Source organism: Ptychodera flava, chromosome 5 (genome assembly GCF_041260155.1).
Source record: "Ptychodera flava strain L36383 chromosome 5, AS_Pfla_20210202, whole genome shotgun sequence".
NCBI lineage: Eukaryota > Metazoa > Hemichordata > Enteropneusta > Ptychoderidae > Ptychodera > Ptychodera flava.
In genome coordinates this window covers 44,162,204-44,184,070 of record NC_091932.1, presented here as the reverse complement: position 1 = coordinate 44,184,070, position 21,867 = coordinate 44,162,204, and the positions used below count along the sequence as shown (strand labels likewise).

Here is a 21,867-nt window from a genome sequence, read left to right as displayed (position 1 = left end):
CGAGAATTACCTTACCAGCCTTTTCTGGAGTTTGTACAATCTTTGGAGATTGGTCTTAGACGTACTAGCCCAAACATACAACAATAGTCAATTACAGACAAGAACAAAGCGTTATAAACTAGCAAAAGAACACTCCTTTGAGAATAGGGGCGTAGTCGTCTTATAACACCAATTGTTGCAGACAAAGTCTTGCACAAATTATCTATGTGGTCATCCCAGCATAAAATGTTGTCTAATTGAACACCAAGTAGTTTGTGAACAGCAACACTGTCAATGAGAGTATCATTGATCTGAATGTGAAATGAAATATCAGAGTCGGCTAAGTGATAAATTTTGGGGCGAGACGCAACAATCAGTAGTGTACTTTAAGTCTAATATTCTCATTTAAGGGAAGAAAGACGATTTTTAATTTTTTACGAAATCACAACACAGAAAATTAACATGCTTGAACGTAAAAAAGGACGATCTCATGAAACACTGACTTTATTGACGTCATCTGTTGTCATATCATGGCGACACCTACAATTTCACACATATACTGCTGAATCTGTGAAATCGTAATTTCTCTTGAAGTGTCCCTCAATGTTTTTGCATGTCTTTTTACACAGAATTCCTGCAATTTTGCAATAATTTGCAGAGCATAGTACGATCTGGTGAAGTCTTCTGAGCTCTATATATATTTAAGCAATAAAGTACACCCAGCGATGGTATTTCACGAGATTTTGACCAGTTCACGACATATATGTACGAGCGATAGCGAGTGCATAATGAAGTGAACTGGTCAAAATCGAGTGGTATACCATAGCTGGGTGTGATTTATTGCCATTATATCATAACAGTATATTGAAATTCTGGCTTGGATTGGAACGTCAAAAACGGATTTTTACTCAAGACGAGAGCTTGCGTGTATGCCAGCCGTAGTATATCGCTAATATACCACGGTTCGTGACCAATCAGATTGCTGTATTTGCACCATCAATATACTGGTATGATATAATTTGACATTGGACTTCGATAAAATGAACTAGCGAATACAGAGAAATGACCAACGTTCTTGAAAAACACTTACTTGAATGCTTCTGAACGTCATACTAAATATCTCACTTCGAACCTAGTAAAATCTCCACATTTTTCTTTCTAAATAGATGGCAAAGATTTCCTATGTAATGATAGGTAATATCACCACCAGTGTCGGACCATTCGACTGGGAGGTTTACATTGAGACTGCGCAAACCCTGTTCAACAACATGAACAGGCTTGGCAATATCACCATGGATGTCGTAAAGTACTATGACTTGGTCAGTTCCATGGAAACCTTGGCGTCCATGAACGTGTCAATGTTATCTTTACTGATGCCACAGGAAATGACGACAGAAGAGTAAGTTTGTTGTCTTATCCATCTTCACAATTAAGTCACAGTTGTCGTTGTATGGTTTGTCAATCATTCCTGAATAGAATCATTGATATCCTTTCCATTTTTGAATTTTGAATTCGAGATGCAACATACTGATGAACGACAATGTCGTGAAAACACTGAATATTAATTTAGCCAACGGGGTTTATAGGACAACTTTTGAATTTCAGATTGATGGAAACTATCAACAATATGGCGGGTCAAGTATTGGACCAATTGGCTCCTTTATTTCTACCAATGAGCGTAGACGTTACGACGCCACACCTTATCATCAAAATGATCAACAGGCACTTTGAGATTATGGAAGGTGAGCAAATAATAGTTTGATAAAAACTTCCTATTTATCGCTTTTAAAAGTGCAATGTTAAAATTTGTAGCAATAAGTATTGCGCTTTTGTTAAATACTGAACTCGCCAAGATGAGGTTTCGCTCCGTCTGACGCATGCGCAGTGCATTACGTCATGACTTTGTTGTTGTTCATCTGTAAGGATTGTTTTTGATGTTCCGATATTTTTTATTACCACCAAGGGTTTGAAGAGAACAAAATGTTAGTAAACGGGACGGAATTGGTAAAGCTTTACACGACTTTGCACCACGTAATGAATAACATTCAGGAAGTAATGAAAGCTATGATGATGACCATGCTGAATCCACAAAAGGTAAAGGTCAAAGGTTATTTGAATTTGAACACAGTGTAATAAATGGCGCCATATAGGCCTAGGTCACGAAAACGCTGGGTCATAACGCGAAACTCGGTGTATCTTTCACAGGCTTTAGATTCGAAATGTCACTTTGGCTATACTAGATAAATATGCACATCAAAAGATGCAGGATAGAGTTTATCGACGTCACTCAGATATTCCATATGCTAGAGAGTCGAGTGACTTGATAGGTGCTAAGAATTGAGTGACGTTTCAATGTCTAAGTCCCTAGTCAGGGACAACTTAAATTTTAAAACCTGGTTTAAATTTAAATTAAACGACGTAGTTCATGAATTTTTACATTTCAAGGAACGGGAACGTTTGTGGAGTGGTCATTTGTGACGTAATGTCAAGTGAAAACCAACCCATGATTTTATATCTGATAACGTTCATTTCAGATCGAAATGTTATTCGAAGTCGATGATTGGTTGGAAGTTTTTTGTGATCTCCAGTTTCGTCAAAATGTTTTCATGCTTGATTCGTCGTTCAACTTCACTGTCATTGATGATAATCTCTGTACTATCGACTGGGAAGCTCTCCTCGAAGAAATGAAAAAGGAAATGTATGTTGGAGAATTGATCCGACAGGTGAGTACATATGTAATGCTATTGCCAGGTCCTGTTTCAATGATGAGGATTAAACGTAGCCAGAAACGCTTAATCAGTCAGTTAACTGATATCGGTCAACTTTTTTGTACTTGAAAAGTCCTCGCTGCCTTTAGTTCTAATTACTATTAACTGACCATACAATGGGCTATTTGTAGGTAAATGTCTTATCTTAATCAATAGCGCTCTACGCGGTTTTGGGTTTGTTACTGAACACAGCTGCACACGCGCCCGCGACATCCTACGCCACTAATTGAAATTTGGATAAATTTTATTGTTGCATGCGTGTTTTTTCTCTCAGCTCGTAGTCTGAGCTATAAATAAATAAATATTTAACTTTTAGTATCCATTGTAACACTAGCAGGTTTATTTTCGTCGTTCTTGCTGAAAGTACGGAAACATATTTACTTTGCATATTAATGGAACCTCATTTGCGAACAGCGCTATTACTTTGATTACACTTTTGAAATGCAGTTTCTCACCTATTTATTTTTTTATCTTTATTTTGAAATTCTAAGTTCTTGGGACCTCCAAACATCGGCAACTCCACAAACGTGATAAGGACAAACACGACATATGTCACATTTAGCTGGAGACAGTATTTCGAAGACATGAATGAGCTGAATGGGAACGTTGAGGGGGTAATGCTGATGACGACAGCATTGTTTGACAAAATAAATATTACAACTATCATCAACGAAGTTTCCCGCGGACTCATGCAACGTTATTTACCATTGCTTAACGGAGATGTTGAGACGTAAGTACACTGCTGTACTAATACAGTTAAAATATTTTTGTAGCTTGATAGCTATCCATGTTAGCACTAAGGAATATTGAATTTCTGCTGTGTACAAATCTAAATATGTATAGAGTATTATGTGCAAGTCTGTAAATACACGTATGGATTGAAACAAATGTATGGCGTTTGCAAGTATGATCTATAATAGTTTGTCTCGGTAAGCGCAGAGCAAGCCTTATGACGTGTTCTTTATCTTCACACCCAGGATTATACCGGTTGTTTTGGTCTCCGTGCTGCCAATGTTGGAACAAACAGAAATGTGGAGTCAATATGATCCTCTCTTTAAAACGATCCACAACATGGTTGATTCAGTAAACCAACAACTTGAAATGTTTTCCGGTAGGTCATTGACACCCGTTTGCCAAATCCTTGATTTTAGTTTGTATCGCCAAAATGAGATTACAAAATGATCGTCAGTAAATGACAGAAGAGCCATCGTGGTGGTGAACGAACAGTCACAGATTTGCGTTGAAAAAAACTAAAATCGTATTTCTCCGGTAAAAGCAGATGCAAAAAGACTGGAGAATCCGGGCATCGATACCGGTACCTCTCGCATGCTAAGCGAGCGCTCTACCATCTGAGCTAATTCCCCTTCATGTTATGATATACTTTACGTATTTAACATTAATTGTAATTGAAAAATCTGCATACAATCCAACTCGATGGATGAGATAGCATGTGTCAACGACGTTATAAAAGGAACGTCAGAAACACTATTTATTTTTGACGGCGGTCTTTTTAGCGTAGCGTCGAAGTGAAAATCGATAAAATGCTTCATTGAAATACAAGCGTCGACTGAATTCCTTGAACTTTTCTTCTCTAAAAGTTCCCGGCTTTCAATTTCATTCTCTGTCGATACAGAAAGTGACAGTAAGTGTGAAGGTATCAGTTGTGCTTCTTTGAAACTGTAAACGTTTTTGTTTCTTTTATTGGGTTCTATGTTTCTCTCACGATCTGCTGCAATTTTTAAATCACAGGTTACATCGATGGCGATGTTCATTTTGACAACGCAGACTTGACAAGACTGTACGATGGTGTGTATTTGATGATTCAGGATGCACCATTGGTACTTGATGCCGTCATTGATACAGTCTCTGATCCATCCAAAGTGAGTGACATCCTGTATACAGACATTTGACAAAGAACATTAAGTGTCACTGTTCAGAAGTTGCACATTCTTTCCTTTTGCATGATAAACATTGCCTTGCTCAATTGGAACGCTTAAAAGTCATACGTGTACGTGTTTCATGGCAATTGATTGGCATGGATATTATTGGTTTCCTCTGCATTTGATATTGTGCCAATCTCACATAATGGATCGTTTGAAGCCAAAGGAAACCTGACTTGTAAGCATATCGCTTTCAGCAAACCACAAACCCTACTTGTCTTTGAAAGTTCTCTTATAGGCCCAGCCTGCACACGATCACATTCAGGATAGATACTTACGCCACAAGACTTTCAAAACTACTTTAGATTTCTTTCGACCATCCATTGAACACCAGAAGCTGGTTTGTAAAAATTACTCATTTTGTTCATTCTCTTGACTTAAATAGGCTGCCGTAATCTCGCAAGTAGTGGACTGGTATAAAGCTTTTTGTGACCCCAGTAGACGATCACAGTTGCTTAATTTACCGCCAAGTTTCAATACTTCAATATTTGACGATTATCTGTGCAAAGTCAACTACAGCAGTTTAATGGGATCGACAGACTACCCACAAATTGCAGAGTTTGCGGCCCAGGTGAGGCATTGCCATATTTATAGCTGAAATTCTTAACATGTTTTGTGCAAATGTTGTATTTATTTCCTACCGAGTCGGATATTGACCTCAGGACAGTATACAAGATCGAAAAGACACGTTTACAATCACTGTAGTACGATATGCCTGTCATGTATTACAGTGTCTGAGTTTCCTTGTGTACATCATTATGACATTTAACTGTCAACAGGACGAATTGTTGACAAAGTAAACCACTATGTCTTCCAGATCATGAACTTGCAGAACATACTTCACGGAGTGCCCGTTAACGTAAGCAGCGATCCAATCAACTGGGAGGCTTTTCTGATTAGCATATTGCACCTGTCAGAAAACGCAATGGCGTTCTCCAACCGCTCCGTCCAGATGTTCCAGGGATACAACATGACAGCTTTGAAGGGACTTGTCACCGAAGGCATGGAGAGGGCGGAGAATAATTACATGGAGCTCCTTAACTCAGGTTGGAGAATGTAAGTTTAGTCCAGATATATAATTAAAAAGAAAGCTTTGTCACTATGGTCATAGGGGCCGTCCTATCGACGCAAACTGCACATTTTCAGAAATAAGTATGTTCTACTAAAGTAGACTAAGTCCTGTAGGATAACAAGTAGGAAAATCCCGGAAGTGTTGCTGTCGTTTTGATTTGCAGAGACATACAATCCTAAATATGGAAATTTAGTTGATGGCGGGATATACATTTCAGTCGTCTTTACTGAAGCATTTCAATGCGACAAGTCATGTTTCGCTCGATGTATGAAAACAATAAATTTACCACTTTTCTGTCTTTTCAGGATTCCAATGACCGGGCGTCTCTATGGAGAGATGTTGGAACAATCTGAGGCTTGGGCGATGACCGAACCAATGTTTAATCTTTGTAATGCTCTTATGGAAGCCGTCAATGCACATTTCGAACTCTGGAAAGGTATGTTTCCTATTATTCACCCCTTTAGTGAAGTGATGCTTTTTCTATCCTTACTTTTCGAAGTTACGTCATAGTAGTCAGTCTCGGGACAGCGGTGTTTAATGGCGTTTTGTATATGAGCCTGATATCAACATACCTGCAATTCTTGCTTTTTTTCACAGCGTCTCCTGCCGACGGGATGGCGAGCATCATTGGTAACGAAACGAGAACATTTCTTCACGGAGTTCACGGGATAATGCAACAGTTCCCTGACATTCTCCGCGCAATGTTGGAAGCAGTGATGGATCCTCAGAAGGTAACAGGAAAGAGTTTGAAAAACTCAAGGCTGTTGTTTGTTTACCAAAGCATAAGAATTAAAAATGCACTGCTAGATCCGTAGCACTATGGAAGATGAGAGCGGTCATGATACAGGCGATACGAAAACATCAACAAAGTACTCTTCGGTACTCGAAGAAACGCTGTCTTGAGTGACAAAATTTGTGTTTAGTTGATGTGTTTAAATAAAACGTAATCTTTACTATTTCTTTTACACTTTCACATACTTGAAACCCTGCATCGAAGACACATCCCTTTTCATCAGTATTTACTTTAGTCCAACAATGAATGATTCCTATATCCTTGAACTTCATCGTCTAAATTTACTTTGTCACTCGTTTCAGAGTGCTGCCCTGTCAACCCAAGCAATAGATGACGTTTTCTGTGACGATGGCGTCAGAAACTACTTCTTTGAGTTCCCTCCATCCACTGACTTGTCTTTCCTGGATGATCTTTGTCAAGTTGATTACCCTGTACTCATGGAGGAACTCAAAGTTAGACACCACGTTCAGGATATAGAAACGGAGGTACGTATGGATTTCTGCAGAATACTGCTAAGTCTGAGTGATATTGTCATCGCAGTCTATCAGATAGCTAAATCTTAGATTTTGGATTAAAAGACGAGTCAAGAAGGGTTGCATTTACAGGTAGCAGACTGTAATTCTTACAGCAATCATTCCAAGACCAGAAAATAGATACAAATATAATCATGTGTTGTTAGGTTTTGCACTATTCAATTGAAGTGTTGACGTTCCATTCTTATCGAATCCCCTAGATCTTTAAGTTGAACCAAATCCGAAGTGGTGTACGTCCGAATGCTAGCGGCAATGCATTCGATTGGGACGCCTTGATCAGCAACGTTCAAGAGTTCACGGACAATGTGATGATGCTACCGAATATGACCATGGCGTGGCAAACCCAATATAACTGGACAGAGATAATCAGAGTAATGCAAATGGCATTCGTTGATATGCAAATGGAGAATATTCTTAACACTGATAAGTAAGTTTGATAAACATATTTCAGTTTGATAGTAAGCATGTCTTATCGCGACATGTACATGTATGTATGTATGTATGTATGTATGTATGTATGTATGTATGTATGTATGTATGTATGTATGTATGTATGTATGTATGTATGTATGTATGTATGTATGTATGTATGTGTGTGTGTATGTGTGTATGTATGTATGTAGGTAGGTAGGTAGGTAGGTAGGTCGGTAGGTAGGTAGGTAGGTAGGTATGTGTTCATGTTTGTACGTTAATTCCTCAACATTCGAGAGTGCGAGTCGATATGTAATTTTTTTGCCCTGTGAGATTATCAATCTCTTATCAATAAGTCTATTTCTTTGTAATCTTATTACAAAAACCTTTTGTGTTCTTTTTTCAGTTGGGTAGAGATTCTCGCACAGAGTATGGCTACCGTCGATAGCACTATGGTTGACAATCCGGCATGGAATGAAATCAAACACCAGATTGCGATGTATCACTATGGATACAAATACTTAAATGGAAGACTGGATGAAATTCTGGGTTAGTTGAGAAAAGTCGTAGCACAGACATACACTGAGAGCCGGTTAGAGTTAAAAAAGAAATTATCTCACTCCATTAGCCATTAATACACATCACAAATGAGCATTTTTACGATTTGATAGGCTCAGATGGATCGTTTTGCAGCCGTAGGTGAGCAGACTGTGTTTGAGTTTCACGGAAATTTATGCCTTACGAACTTCCTCGGTTAAGAAGACACGTGCGCCTGAAGTCCCGGCGAGGCTTTTCTTATTGGGTCTCCGTTTTTATTACCGAAAGCTCGATGTTGTATCTTGTCCCCTTTATTTAAATTATTCCAAAGTTAAGTCTGTGAAAGCCTTATTTTGAAGCGTTGAAGTTCATCCTCAGCCAATAACTTTTGTTCCCTCATTGCGTTTAGAAAATGGATTGACTGTTGATTCTCTGTTCCGAAATTCAACGATCTTCACTGAATTAATGCAGGAGTCAGCTGAGATTCTACCCGACCTGATTGATGCATCTGTCATCTTCATTTCAAATCCACAAGCGGTAAGTGCAATATTTACATCCTTAAAATATAATCGATGGTGTCTTAAAGTTTCTTCTTCTCTAAATTTTACATTTACATAACAATCGGTACCAATTCCCTAAAGTTACAAAAGTAAGGAATTTTATCTCCTGCAAACGTACATAAAGCGCCACCTGTGGTGGAGGTCAAGAGGTCATCCCTTAGGCTGGTCCTCCTTTGCTCAAGACAGTCATCCCAACAAGACTGCCTTTTCGGCAGCTCGAGCTCATCTCAGTAGCTTGCCGGGGGCATCGCATCGCATCGCTACCAGTGATGTGGGGCCTTGGGCAGCGTTTACAGCGTTTGCAGGGGACGAATGACATTTACAACGTTTCTGCCAGACTACAATCTAATAAAGTGATTTTATTCTCTAGATGATGCAAATTATTATGACAGAAAATTGGAATGAATTACTCTGTGATGCCGATCAGTTGAAAGGACTGTTGGGTTTACAAGACTCATCACAAGTGATGTCCCTACAAAGAATAATATGTGACACGCCTCCAGAGGGATTCATGTATGATCTCTTGAAGAACAGAGATATCGCTGAGCTTGCAGAACAGGTATTGTTACAGGATATACTTTCTAGACATGTGACAACGCTTTTTTTGCGTGACCTTTCTTGGGAGCTCTGTGCCTTTCTCTCTGTCTCGAAATCTACTTCTCTTAGGATATCTGTGTGCGTCTGTAATATTTGATAATTGATGTTCCGCTATAGCGATATTGTAAGGTGTAACATACACGGATTTTTGTGCAGTCGTATTACATGGGTGGTATTGAGTTTTTTATTTTAATCTTAATTAAACATAAATGACTTGTGTCTTAAGGATTTCTACTTTAAACATCACGGAGGAAATATACAAATTTTATGTGACATTTTCCGGGGAGAACCATAGATACACTTAGTCACGTGTCGTATATTTTAATGACCTGCCCTTGTAAAAATCACTAGTCACAGATGACCCATTCCTGGCTCCGATTTCTAACAGTGGCATTTTACGGCTCGGGGCATTGTAAATATGTGAAGCGCAAAACAGCGCTACTTAAGTATCACAAAAATTCATAAGAAGTCACTCACAAAGTAAGAATTGTGGAGCAAAAATCGACGCTTCTGAAACAAAAATCTTACCCTCCAAAATCAATTTGTTGTAAAACACAATATTAGCGCCTCATATCTTACCATGGTTACGGCTACGGCCAGTGATTCAGAAGCTTGCTAATATTGCACAGAAAACAATCTGTCACATCGTAGGTTTACTAAACAAATCTTCTATCTACCTTTCAAATGGCTGTGATTAATGTTCGGTTTCTTTCACAATCTGTCACATCGTAGGTTTACTAAACAAATCTTCTATCTACCTTTCAAATAGCTGTGATTAAATGTTCGGTTTCTTTCAAAACACAACATATCATTTTGATCATGGCATACTTGGAGAAAGACACGAGAGTCTACAAACTTACATTGTTGCACCACAAACTTTAGACACGTATTTGACCTCCAAAAAACGTCTAACACCCAAATTAGCTTAATATTACCATGTTCTGTAACACTTGCATGAATGCTTGCTTTTAAATCTTCTTTGGTAATTATTTGAATAAATTTATTTATATTTAGACAAATCTCTCCATATTTTGTTTTGATGCTATCTCATTAAATGTTAGAATGGCCGATAGTTTTAAGTTCTTTGACACAAGTGTCCAACAACTTTCAAGAACTGGGTTGAAAAAGGACGAACGAAAATGCATTTATATATCTTCCCCTAATCATAATTAGGATCCACTTGCGATGTACAAACCCTTTTACTGCAGATCGATAAACTTTTCGTGAACACATCAAAAGCTATCGAAGTTGATTGGCTAGACTTCTTCAGATCACTGGAAGAATATTCCATAAAGCTTGGGATGATGGAAAACTTCAACGGGCCAATCTTTCCATCGATACCGTATTCAAAGCTCATGAATGAAACATTCTGGAACAGGAAGATGGAAAACATCCTTGGAAGTTTACCCATGCCAGATACATTGGAGTAAGTATAGTAACGTTAAATGGTCACCCGAAAATTTTATTTTGCGCCGTTTTGGACCGTAAAAAGAAATGAAATATTACATCAAGAAGAATTAAACGTGTATTACAAACTGCAACAGAAAAAATATACTTGATGTTTTACATTGCATATGTAGCATCTAACAGTCCTGCCCAAAAACTATTCACCGAAATCATCTTAATCATCTTAATCATCCAGTATTACCTCACTATAATTCTTAATTTACCATCCTTCAATAGTTGGCTTGATCTTCTCGCCGGAACCACAAGCATGATGGAAAATATCCTGGGTGACAATGCTGCTTGGAATGAAATTAAAGTATCTCTGAAGATGTATTATTACATATATAAATACCTCAATGGCAGACTCGATGATATTTTGGGTATGTATGACTTAAATAATAACACTTTTAACATCCTTTTCAAGAGATCATTTCGTTTCGTGAAGTGTCTTCTCTTTAATTGTCGACTACATCCCGTCTAACAGTGATAAACCTTTGAATCTTCTTATCACGGCACAACGTCAAGCCCTGTTTATATGTGGCTTAATGTGTCACAAACTGTAACTCTCAGTCGACCAGTGTAAAAGTCAAGGGGGCTTCTCCCTCATAGCGAGAAATCTTTGGCTTCAAGACGTTCACTTGAAATTTTCCAGAGCCCCTATTTCAATTTCAAAGACTAGAGCTCCCCAGTGTAGGAAAAACCCAATTGCTGTTCTAAGCCATGTTTTGCAAATATTACTCCTCGTTCAAGAAAGCACCTAGGAAGTCGGACGACATTTGTAGGTGACCATTTTATAAAATGGCAGAACATGATATACATTATTAGTACAATTGTACAGTGTAATGTTTTCTCTTAATTTCCAGAGAATGGTCTGACTCTGGATACGTTTTATGAGAATGCAACGATTTACATAGATTTGATTCAGAAATCTGTGGAACTGCTTCCTGATTTGGTGGATGCTTCGCTGACAATCATCAGGCAACCAGAAAAGGTAAAGTCCCGATGTAATGTTATGCAGAAAGTCTCCACAATACCGTACACAATTGTTTGCATATTGTTCTTAAACTTGTGAGCAATTCATATTTCATGCCTTCTTAATTCGCATCGTGATACTTGTCGTATTTGCTGTTTGAGATGGTACTTTAGGATGATAATATAACATGATAAAATTTAAGTAAACAAAAGTAAATTGGTGGATTTTTTCCATATTTCGGCCTTTATCAGTTACACAAGAACCGAAAGAATTCTATGCTTGCATGTCATGTGATGCTTTACCTTTTGTCTGTAGATGATATCCATCATACAATCTCCACATTGGAATGATACTCTGTGTGATCCTGACAACCTCAAAGAGTTACTTGGTCTCCAAGACACGTCAGACATTGCTGCCTTACAGAGGATACTTTGTGGATCATCTCTAGATGCTCTCATGAATGACCTTCTGAAGAACAAACATATCGCCGAACTCGCTGAACAGGTATGTATTGTTGTGTAATATGGTGCTTTTAGATACGAAAATATCTGTTTCTATACCGCGCACATACAATTTTTTTGTATTTCTTTGGTCATTGTAGGGAACATATATATTCGTTGTAACATATTGATAACCTTTGTTGTTTTACAGCTGGAAGCCTTACTCAGTAACACATCTAGACCTGTAGAAATCGACTGGATAGATTACTTCAGGACGTTTGAGGAGTATGTAACGGTTCTTGAGAAACTACAGAACTTCAGTGGACCAATTTTTCCCTCCTTGCCAGAGTTCACGATGAATGTGACCTTTTGGGAAAATAAGATAAATGAGATAGTTTTTCGACTTGATTTGGCTGATACTGGCAGGTAAGAACTTATTTCATCAGTAAGAGCCAAATATTGAAATTCTTGCACTGAAAAGAAAAATGCGAGAACCAGATATTTCTCAACAGTTGACAAGGAAGATTTATTGTCGAAATGGGACAGAACTGAAGAAAAAAAAGGATGGGATAAAAGGATGGGATACTCCGAGAAGAAGGAGTTATTAAGGCAATTTCCTATTCGGAAAGTGTTGTTTAATCTTAAAACAAAGACCTACAACTGAATTCAATGATATATTTGCTTTCAAATATTTGATAAAGCCTGTCTGTCTGTGATTATTTGTAGTTGGTTAAATCTTTTCGCTGGGAGTACCAGAATGATTGAAGACATATTACGTGACAATGCAGCTTGGAATGAAATCAAACTGAGCCTAAAGACTAACTACTACATCTACAAATACATTAATGGCAGAGTAGATGATATTTTGGGTATGTATATATTGTGGGTATTCTAGATTTTCTGTGAATTGTTTTCGACTGTGATTTCTTGTTTTGTTATAATTGTTACCACATGCGTAGAAAATTGGCGTAGGAGTGATATGCAACTATATTCGAACACAGGCCTCTTTAGGTCAACTGACCATCATAATATTTTTGAGTATTGATAACCTTTCAGAGTTAGTGATGTCGTTTATTTGCTCAAAGTTGTTTTTATATCATTTTTCCTTTAATATAGAAAACGGATTGACTCTGGGTTCACTCTTTGAAAATGCAACCATGTATATTGAACTCATACAGAAGTCGGCCGAACTCCTTCCAGATCTGATAGATGCATCACTTATATTCGTCACACAAGCAGAGAAGGTATTGATTAATATTAAATTTCAAGTGAAATTTACTGCGCACTATTTTCCAATAAAACCTTAACCAATCGACTTTGTAATATTTTTATAAAACTTTCTGTGATTCGAGCACAATTTGCCCGTGTCCTATATGGTATTTTATAAAGACAAATATAAAGTTCAAAGGATTAAACATGGACTATCGCTAGAATAATATCAGTTTTGATGTGCCTTCTGTATGGTCTCATGTCGCACATAGTTGAAGCGGAACATCTAATATTTAATGATTGAGTACATATGTCATAAAGCACATAATACTCCAATGTGTTCTTGTAGATGATCGCCATTATACAGTCACCAAATTGGAATGAAACTCTCTGCGATCATGTGCAGCTCAGAGAAGTACTTGGCCTCCCTGATACATCCGACATTGCTGCAATACAGAGAATACTGTGTAGATCGTCCCAGGAGGATTTCATAAATGACCTTCTGAATAACAGACATATCGCCGAACTTGCCAGCCAGGTAAGAGATCAAACGTTCCTCCTACAAATATGTGTAATTTGTTTATTCTTTCACAAATATATTTTGAACGACAATACACACATTCATATATTAATATTGTACATTTTAGTCATTTTTGTTATCATGGTGAACAGGACACTGATTATTGCTGGTTTGTTTGTTTGTTTATTCGCTATAATTGTCTCCCAGCTGGAAGAGTTAATGAGTGACACCTCTACACCTGTGGAAATCGACTGGATAGATTACTTCAGGACGTTTGAGGAGTATGTAACAGTTCTTGAGAAACTACAGAACTTTAGCGGGCCAATATTTCCTTCCTTGCCTGGGTTCACGATGAATGTGACTTTTTGGGAAAAGAAGAAAAACGATATAGTTTCAAGACTTGATTTGGCTGACACTGGCAGGTAAGTGCTTATTTCATAACGGAATCCGTAATTTTGAATTTATTGTACGCACAATTTACTCCTCAACAATTCAAAAAGAAGATTACTGTCGAAATGTGGCAGAACTGCAGAAAATAATGAATTGCACTCAGAGAAAAAAAGAAGATATCACTGCAGTAGCGTTTTCCTGATCGGAAAGTGTTACTTAATATTCATAATGTGAAACTCGTATCTTTGCTTTCATGTCTTTGATAATTGCTGGCTGTGTGTTATTTCCCATTTTAGTTGGCTTGATCTTCTCGCTGGCAGTACCGGTATGATTGAAGACATCTTGCGTGACAATGCAGCTTGGAATGAAATCAAACTGAGCCTAAAGACTAACTACTACATCTACAAATACATTAATGGCAGAGTAGATGATATTTTGGGTATGTATATATTGTGGGTATTCTAGATTTTCTGTGAATTGTTTGATAGTTTGTTCGACACTGACAGTGATTTATTGTTTTGTCACATTTTAGACCTCATACATATAACATAAGTGTAGAAATGTTATTCAGCTGTTTCTATTCGAAAATGGGACCAGTAAGGTTTAGTGAGTATCATGATATCTTGATAATGCTAACCTAGTAGATGATAGTAAAATCGCTTTGTATAATTGCACGGTGATTATATGTCGAATTTATCCCTAAAATGCAGAAAATGGGTTGACTCTGGGTTCACTCTTTGAAAATGCAACCATTTATATGGAACTCATACAGAAGTCGACCGAACTCCTTCCAGATCTGATAGATGCGTCACTGATATTCGTCACACAACCAGAAAAGGTAAAAGCCGGACCCATTTCGTCCGAATCAAATAGTACCAAGAATTTCTGAAGTATTGATATATTACTCTGCGAACGTTATTTCTAATAAAAACATGGGCAGACATTTTTTCTTCTTTGCATCAAAGTTTAATGGTGCATTTACTTTTTGCTTGTGATCTCTTACATGTTGATTTATACAGACAGGTGTAAAGTTAAATGTGTTTAACATGGACTATTGCTTGACAAATATTAGTTTCATGTGTCGTCTTCTCTCGTAAATACATGGAAGAGAACATAAATAGTTAATGAGTGAGTTATTACTTAAATGTGGCAATGTGTTCTTGTAGATGATCGCCATTATACAGTCACCAAATTGGAATGAAACTCTCTGCGATCATGTGCAGCTCAGAGAAGTACTTGGCCTCCCTGATACATCCGACATTGCTGCAATACAGAGAATACTGTGTAGATCGTCCCAGGAGGATTTCATAAATGACCTTCTGAATAACAGACATATCGCCGAACTTGTCAGCCAGGTAAGAGATCAACATAATCAAATGAAAGTGTGTACAATTTGGTTTTTGTTTTACTTTGGTTTTTTTTGTTTGTTTTGCAAATACATTTGTAACGACAATACTGTATATTCAAAAATCGGTTCTGTACATCTCAGTCATTTTGATATTGTGGTGAACGGGATACTGATTACTGCTGATTTGTTTGTTTGTTCACTATAATTGTCTCCCAGCTGGAAGAGTTAATGAGTGACACCTCTACACCTGTGGAACTTGACTGGATAGATTACTTCAGGACGTTTGAGGAGTATGTAACGGTTCTTGAGAAACTACAGAACTTCAGTGGACCAATATTTCCCTCCTTGCCAGAGTTCACGATGAATGTGACCTTTTGGGAAAATAAGATAAACGATATAGTTTCAAGACTTGATTTGGCTGACACTGGCAGGTAGGTGGTTATTTCATCACAGAATGCGTCATTTTGAATTTTTTGCACACACAATTTACTTCTCAACAACTGAAAAGGAAGATTTACTGTCGAAATGTGGCAGAATTGAAGAAAATAATCAATTGCACAGTCAGAGAAAAAAGAAGATATCACTGCAATAGCGTTTTCCTGATCGGAAAGGGTTACTAAAAATTCATAATGTGAAACTCGTATCTTTGCTTTCATGTCTTTGATAATTGATGTCTGTCTGTGATTATCCAATTATAGTTGGCTTGATCTTCTCGCTGGCAGTACCGGTATGATTGAAGACATCTTGCGTGACAATGCAGCTTGGAATGAAATCAAACTGAGCCTAAAGACTAACTACTACATCTACAAGTACATTAATGGTAGAGTGGATGATATTTTGGGTATGTATAGGTAGTAGGTATTCCCAATTTGCTATGAATTCTCTGATCGATTGTTCGACAGTGATGTAATTTGCTGTCACATTTTTAGACCGGCATACGTAGAACATAAGTGTAAAAATGATATGCAGCTAATTCTATTCGAACATGGGACCAATTAGGTTAAGTGAGTATCATGATATTCTTGATAATGCTAACCTATTACAGTTAGTAAAATCGTTTGGTATAACTGCACGGTGTTCATATATCGCATTTATCCTTAAAATACAGAAAATGGATTGACTCTTAGTTCACTCTTTGAAAATGCAACCATTTATATGGAACTCATACAGAAGGCTGCCGAACTCCTTCCAGATCTGATAGATGCGTCACTGATATTCGTAACACAACCAGAAAAGGTAAAAACCGGACCCATTGTGTCCGTATCAAATAGTACCGAGGATTTCTGAAATATTGATATATTACTCAATTTCATGCTGTGATTTTTTGTGAACATTATTTCTAATAAACACATACGCAGACGATTTTTTCTTCTTTGAATCAAATGTTTAATGGTGCATTTACTTTTTGCTTGTGATCTCTTTCATGGTAATTTATTCAGACAGGCGTAGAGTTAAATGTATGAAACATGGAGTATTGCTTGACAAATATTAGTTTCATATGTCGTTTACTATCGTACATACTTGAAGGAGAACATAAACTTGTTAATGAATGAGTTTTCACTTAAATGTGGCAATGTATTCTTGTAGATGATCGCCATTATACAGTCACCAAATTGGAATGAAACTCTCTGCGATCCGGTGCAGCTCAGAGAAGTACTTGGCCTCCCTGATACATCCGACATTGCTGCAATACAGAGAATATTGTGTAGATCGTCCCAGGATGATTTCATAAATGACCTTCTGAGTAACAGACATATCGCCGAACTTGCCAGCCAGGTAAGAGATCAACACTTTCTCCTACATGTATGTATATAAAGACAATACAGCACATTCAGATATTAATATTGTACATTTAAGTCATACTGTCGTCATGGTTAACAGGATACTGATTATTGCTGGTTGTTTGTTCACTATAATTGTCTCCCAGCTGGAAGAGTTGATGAGTGACACCTCTACACCTGTGGAAATTGACTGGATAGACTACTTCAGGACGTTTGAGGAGTATGTAACGGTTCTTGAGAAACTACAGAACTTCAGCGGGCCAATATATCCTTCCTTGCCTGGGTTCACAATGAATGGGACTTTTTGGGAAAATAAGATAAACGAGATAGTTTCAAGACTTGATTTGGCTGATACAGGCAGGTAAGTATGCATTTCATCAGTTAACGCTAAATACTTCATTGTTTGCGTTGTTACTAAATATTAATCATCATTGTTTCATTTACTCTCACGTATTAGATAATTGCCTGCTATCTGTTATTTCCCATTTTAGTTGGCTTGATCTTCTCGCTGGGAGTACCGGTATGATTGAAGACATCTTACGTGACAATGCAGCTTGGAATGACGTCAAACTGAGTCTAAAGACTAACTACTACATCTACAAATACATTAATGGCAGAGTAGATGATATTTTGGGTATGTATAGGTTGTAGGTATTCTGGATTTTCTGTGAATTCTTTGCTCGATTGTTCGACAGTGATGTATTGTGTAGTCACAATAATTGACTGCATACCTAGAGCGTGAAAATGAATAATATATACCTCATTCTTTTAAAACATGCGACACCATCAGGTTAATATTCTTGATAATGCTAACCTATTAGAGTTAGTAATATCTTTTTTATCATTGCGCTGTGTTTACATATCTAATTTTCCCACTATAATACAGAAAACGGATTGACTCTGGGTTCACTCTTTGAAAATGCAACCATTTATATGGAACTCATACAGAAGTCGGCCGAACTCCTTCCAGATCTGATAGATGCGTCACTGATATTCGTCACACAACCAGAAAAGGTGAAAAATTACCAATTTCGTCAAATCGATTCTTGCTTTGGATATTATGAAATAGTAAATTATTGTTAAATTTCATTCGGTTCTTATGACGAATGTTTTTGTAATAAATACATAGACAAACTGTTCGTTATCTGTTGATTAAATGTTATATGCATAGAGGATTACTTTAGTAATCTCCTACATAACATATAAAAAGTTATAGAGTTAAAAGTATCAAAGGGGACTATTTCTAGACAGGTGTTGGTTTGTGTGTCATTCTATTGTAAATATGTAAACGGGAACTTAAAACCATTGTGATTGAGTTCCTTTGCTAAATGTTGCTCCTAATACTCCAATGTATTTTCGTAGATGATCGATATTATACAGTCACCAAATTGGAATGAAACTCTCTGCGATCCTGTGCAGATCAGAGAAGTACTTGGCCTCCCTGATACATCCGACATTGCTGCAATACAGAGAATACTGTGTAGATCGTCCCAGGAGGATTTCATAAATGACCTTCTGAATAACAGACATATCGCCGAACTTGTCAGCCAGGTAAGAGATCAACATAATCAAATGGAAGTGTGTATAACGTTTTTTTTTAACAAATACATTTGTAACGACAATATTTTTATACTGAGAAATTTGTACCGTGTACACTTTAGTCATTTCATCATTATTATAAACTGGATACTAATTATTGCTGGTGTGTTTGTTTGTTCACCATAACTGTCTTCTAGCTGGAAGAGTTAATGAGTGACACCTCTGCACCTGTGGAAATCGACTGGATAGATTACTTCCGGACGTTTGAGGAGTATGTGACAGTTCTTGAGAAACTACAGAACTTCAGCGGGCCAATATTTCCTTCCTTGCCTGGGTTCACGATGAATGTGACTTTTTGGGAAAATAAGATAAATGACGTAATTTCGCAATTTGCCGTTCCTCAGACCGACACGTAAGTAGTTCTTTCGAAATTACTTTCATAGGGATCCTTCCCAACGTTAAGAAGGGGTATTTTTGCTAATGAACACCAACCCTATAGCTAAGCTTAACGATAAGTTTTGACCATTTCAAGGTTTGCTTTGATGTGCTTTTCAAAGGAGTCTCCCGATTCAAGATACGGACCTAAAGGATGTCTTTCCTCTATTTCCTTTGTCAATGCCACGTTTTATGAGGATACCATCGGATACCAACACGCACTAGCTGCGACAGGGAGACAGAAGTAGTTTGGTCGACTGAAACGAAAGATGGTGAAAGGCAGATGGCAGAGAAATGTATTACTTTATTCGTACATGCGAATAATAAAAGTGTATTTAAAGGACTTGATCTATAACAGGGGTAAATTATTTATCATCAGTTAAATAATACACTTTGGCTATCTAAATATTTTTATTCATAGGTGGTTGGCTCTTCTTGCAAGAAGTGGTGGATTAGTTGATGACATGTTAATTGATAGTGCTCTTTGGAATACTATCAAAGCAAATATGAAGATCTCATACTACGCCTACCAATATGCAAATAAAATAATGGAACAAATTATGGGTAAGTCAACAACACTTTTGTGCCAGATTGACAGGTGCATCGCTCAGGGCAATTTAAAAGACTGTCGCCATACGTGTCTCTTTTAACTAAATCCCATATACCCGATGGAATGTGAGTCATTGATCTTGAAAATGATAAAGACAGTGTTGGTCGTCAATCTGTGACTTTAAGTGTTCAATGGTAGTTTTTGAGAGTGGTATAGTGAAGGAAAGAGACTTACCTTGATACATGTAAATACAACTTAGGTCTCTTTGACTGTATTTCAGACAATGGCATAACAATCGAAACACTGCTTAAGAATGCAACGGTTTCCTTAGAACTTATCCATAACACGGCTGCGCTTCTGCCGGAGTTGATTGACACAACTATGATCCTCCTTACACAGCCAGAGAGGGTAAGTAACCTTCCTGAATTCGATTAAGGCGAGAATTGTTGTCAGCTTTTATCTTAAAAACAAAGTGGTAAACTTAATTTATCTTTCCAAGGACAACTAAGTACCAACACTTTGTAAACAGGTTCAAAGTCAACAAGAACTTGTATGAAAACCTAGGATTAACGTTGATTAAATTCTTTTTTTGCTACTGAACATAATCCTCCACAGTCATTTGCACATTTCTTCATTCGTCATTGGTTCTCGATTATGACTGAACAATAAATACGTGACTGAAAGTCGAGGTAACAATTTGGTGTCCATTATTAGACGGGGAAAAGGGAACTATTGTTGAATGCAATTTTAGATAAAACGCTGAATCCGAGACACGTCAATTAATCAAAAATATCCATCCCCATCTCTTGTAGATGGTAGGTATCATAATGTCCCCTGACTGGAATGAAACTCTCTGTGATCCTGTAAAGTTAGGAGAAGCTTTAGATCTCCCAGATACCACGGAGCTCTCTGCAGTGCAGCGCATAGTATGCAGTATAAATCCAGAACAGCTGATGTTTGACCTACTGAGGAATGGACATATTGCAGAACTTGCTGTACAGGTAAGATCATGGTAAATAAGAGCTGAGAGGAGTTGCATCTTTGCTTGCGAGGAATTAAAGTTCTTAAAAGTTTTGCTAACAGTACTTTTATATTTCGTTGGTTTGATATGTCTACAACAAACACATTTCTATCACACAAACCAAGTCAGCAAACTGCCCCTAGACTAATATTTTATATCGCACTTTATATTTCCACCAGGTCGCCTCCCTAATGAATGCATCGCGAACTGTTGAGATTAACTGGCCAGATTTCATTATGACTATCCAAGATTACGCCACAAATTTACAGAGGCTACAAAGCTTCAATGGGCCAGTGTTTCCGTCCTTGTCACTGTCAATCATGAATGCGACTTTTTGGGAAGTGCAGCTCCGAAACATACTAGCCCGTTTTGCCATGCCAGACACAAACGAGTAAGTGCTTTGCATATTTTGTTCATCACTTATATTCAGATATAGAAATTCTCGTCATCTTATCTAATTGGTAGCCACAGCAAGCATAACGAGAATGTTTTAAGTAATATCATATCATGGTTAGATTTTAGGATACAATAATTAACGATTCCTGCGATCATATTTTAACAAGAAAATAGAATAAAAGTGTTGTACATTTTAAATTGCCAACTATGGATCGATATCAGTGGAAATGTTCTCATGTTAACCCTAAACCTGTTCGGTGCCATACCAAAACATCGGAATTCGCAAATCCTTGAAAGGTTTGTAAAAGCTGATTATTTTACGACCTTATATTATTTCATGTCTTTCAGATTGCTTGAACTCATATCAAAGAACTTAGGATTGGTTGATGACTTTGTTGGGGATAACTCGGCGTGGAATGAAGTAAAGGGCCAGCTAAATGTGTATTACTTCGTCTACAAATATATCAATGACAGACTTGATGATATCCTAGGTAAGTGAGCAATATATAAGGAAGTCACTATAAATATGATTGTCTATACCTTGAACAACAGCAGGTTTGAAAATAATGGTAATAACAACGGAAACAAAAATTGAAAAAAATTGTCTGGTCCATATATCTTTCTTTCAT

The 21,867-nt window shown here is 37.3% G+C and overlaps 1 protein-coding gene across 1 annotated transcript in view; it reads left to right on the top strand.

The window, feature by feature from the left end:
• The window catches only part of LOC139133757 (uncharacterized), a 78,191-nt gene that overhangs the window by 31,266 nt on the left and 25,058 nt on the right, over window positions 1-21,867 (top strand). The window contains exons 20-61 of the mRNA XM_070700524.1: window positions 1,146-1,378; window positions 1,585-1,721; window positions 1,943-2,073; window positions 2,514-2,702; window positions 3,239-3,477; window positions 3,725-3,858; window positions 4,497-4,627; window positions 5,073-5,258; window positions 5,505-5,743; window positions 6,065-6,195; window positions 6,357-6,490; window positions 6,855-7,037; window positions 7,286-7,512; window positions 7,903-8,045; window positions 8,443-8,570; window positions 8,964-9,152; window positions 10,399-10,616; window positions 10,874-11,016; window positions 11,500-11,627; window positions 11,925-12,113; window positions 12,261-12,475; window positions 12,776-12,918; window positions 13,166-13,293; window positions 13,608-13,796; window positions 13,986-14,200; window positions 14,465-14,607; window positions 14,879-15,006; window positions 15,335-15,523; window positions 15,733-15,947; window positions 16,215-16,357; window positions 16,625-16,752; window positions 17,104-17,292; window positions 17,444-17,658; window positions 17,789-17,931; window positions 18,184-18,311; window positions 18,660-18,848; window positions 19,034-19,248; window positions 19,693-19,835; window positions 20,102-20,229; window positions 20,634-20,822; window positions 21,022-21,233; window positions 21,587-21,729. Of these exons, the coding sequence (XP_070556625.1) occupies window positions 1,146-1,378; window positions 1,585-1,721; window positions 1,943-2,073; window positions 2,514-2,702; window positions 3,239-3,477; window positions 3,725-3,858; window positions 4,497-4,627; window positions 5,073-5,258; window positions 5,505-5,743; window positions 6,065-6,195; window positions 6,357-6,490; window positions 6,855-7,037; window positions 7,286-7,512; window positions 7,903-8,045; window positions 8,443-8,570; window positions 8,964-9,152; window positions 10,399-10,616; window positions 10,874-11,016; window positions 11,500-11,627; window positions 11,925-12,113; window positions 12,261-12,475; window positions 12,776-12,918; window positions 13,166-13,293; window positions 13,608-13,796; window positions 13,986-14,200; window positions 14,465-14,607; window positions 14,879-15,006; window positions 15,335-15,523; window positions 15,733-15,947; window positions 16,215-16,357; window positions 16,625-16,752; window positions 17,104-17,292; window positions 17,444-17,658; window positions 17,789-17,931; window positions 18,184-18,311; window positions 18,660-18,848; window positions 19,034-19,248; window positions 19,693-19,835; window positions 20,102-20,229; window positions 20,634-20,822; window positions 21,022-21,233; window positions 21,587-21,729 (7,162 nt within the window). The remainder of the gene's footprint in view (window positions 1-1,145; window positions 1,379-1,584; window positions 1,722-1,942; window positions 2,074-2,513; window positions 2,703-3,238; window positions 3,478-3,724; window positions 3,859-4,496; window positions 4,628-5,072; window positions 5,259-5,504; window positions 5,744-6,064; window positions 6,196-6,356; window positions 6,491-6,854; window positions 7,038-7,285; window positions 7,513-7,902; window positions 8,046-8,442; window positions 8,571-8,963; window positions 9,153-10,398; window positions 10,617-10,873; window positions 11,017-11,499; window positions 11,628-11,924; window positions 12,114-12,260; window positions 12,476-12,775; window positions 12,919-13,165; window positions 13,294-13,607; window positions 13,797-13,985; window positions 14,201-14,464; window positions 14,608-14,878; window positions 15,007-15,334; window positions 15,524-15,732; window positions 15,948-16,214; window positions 16,358-16,624; window positions 16,753-17,103; window positions 17,293-17,443; window positions 17,659-17,788; window positions 17,932-18,183; window positions 18,312-18,659; window positions 18,849-19,033; window positions 19,249-19,692; window positions 19,836-20,101; window positions 20,230-20,633; window positions 20,823-21,021; window positions 21,234-21,586; window positions 21,730-21,867) is intronic.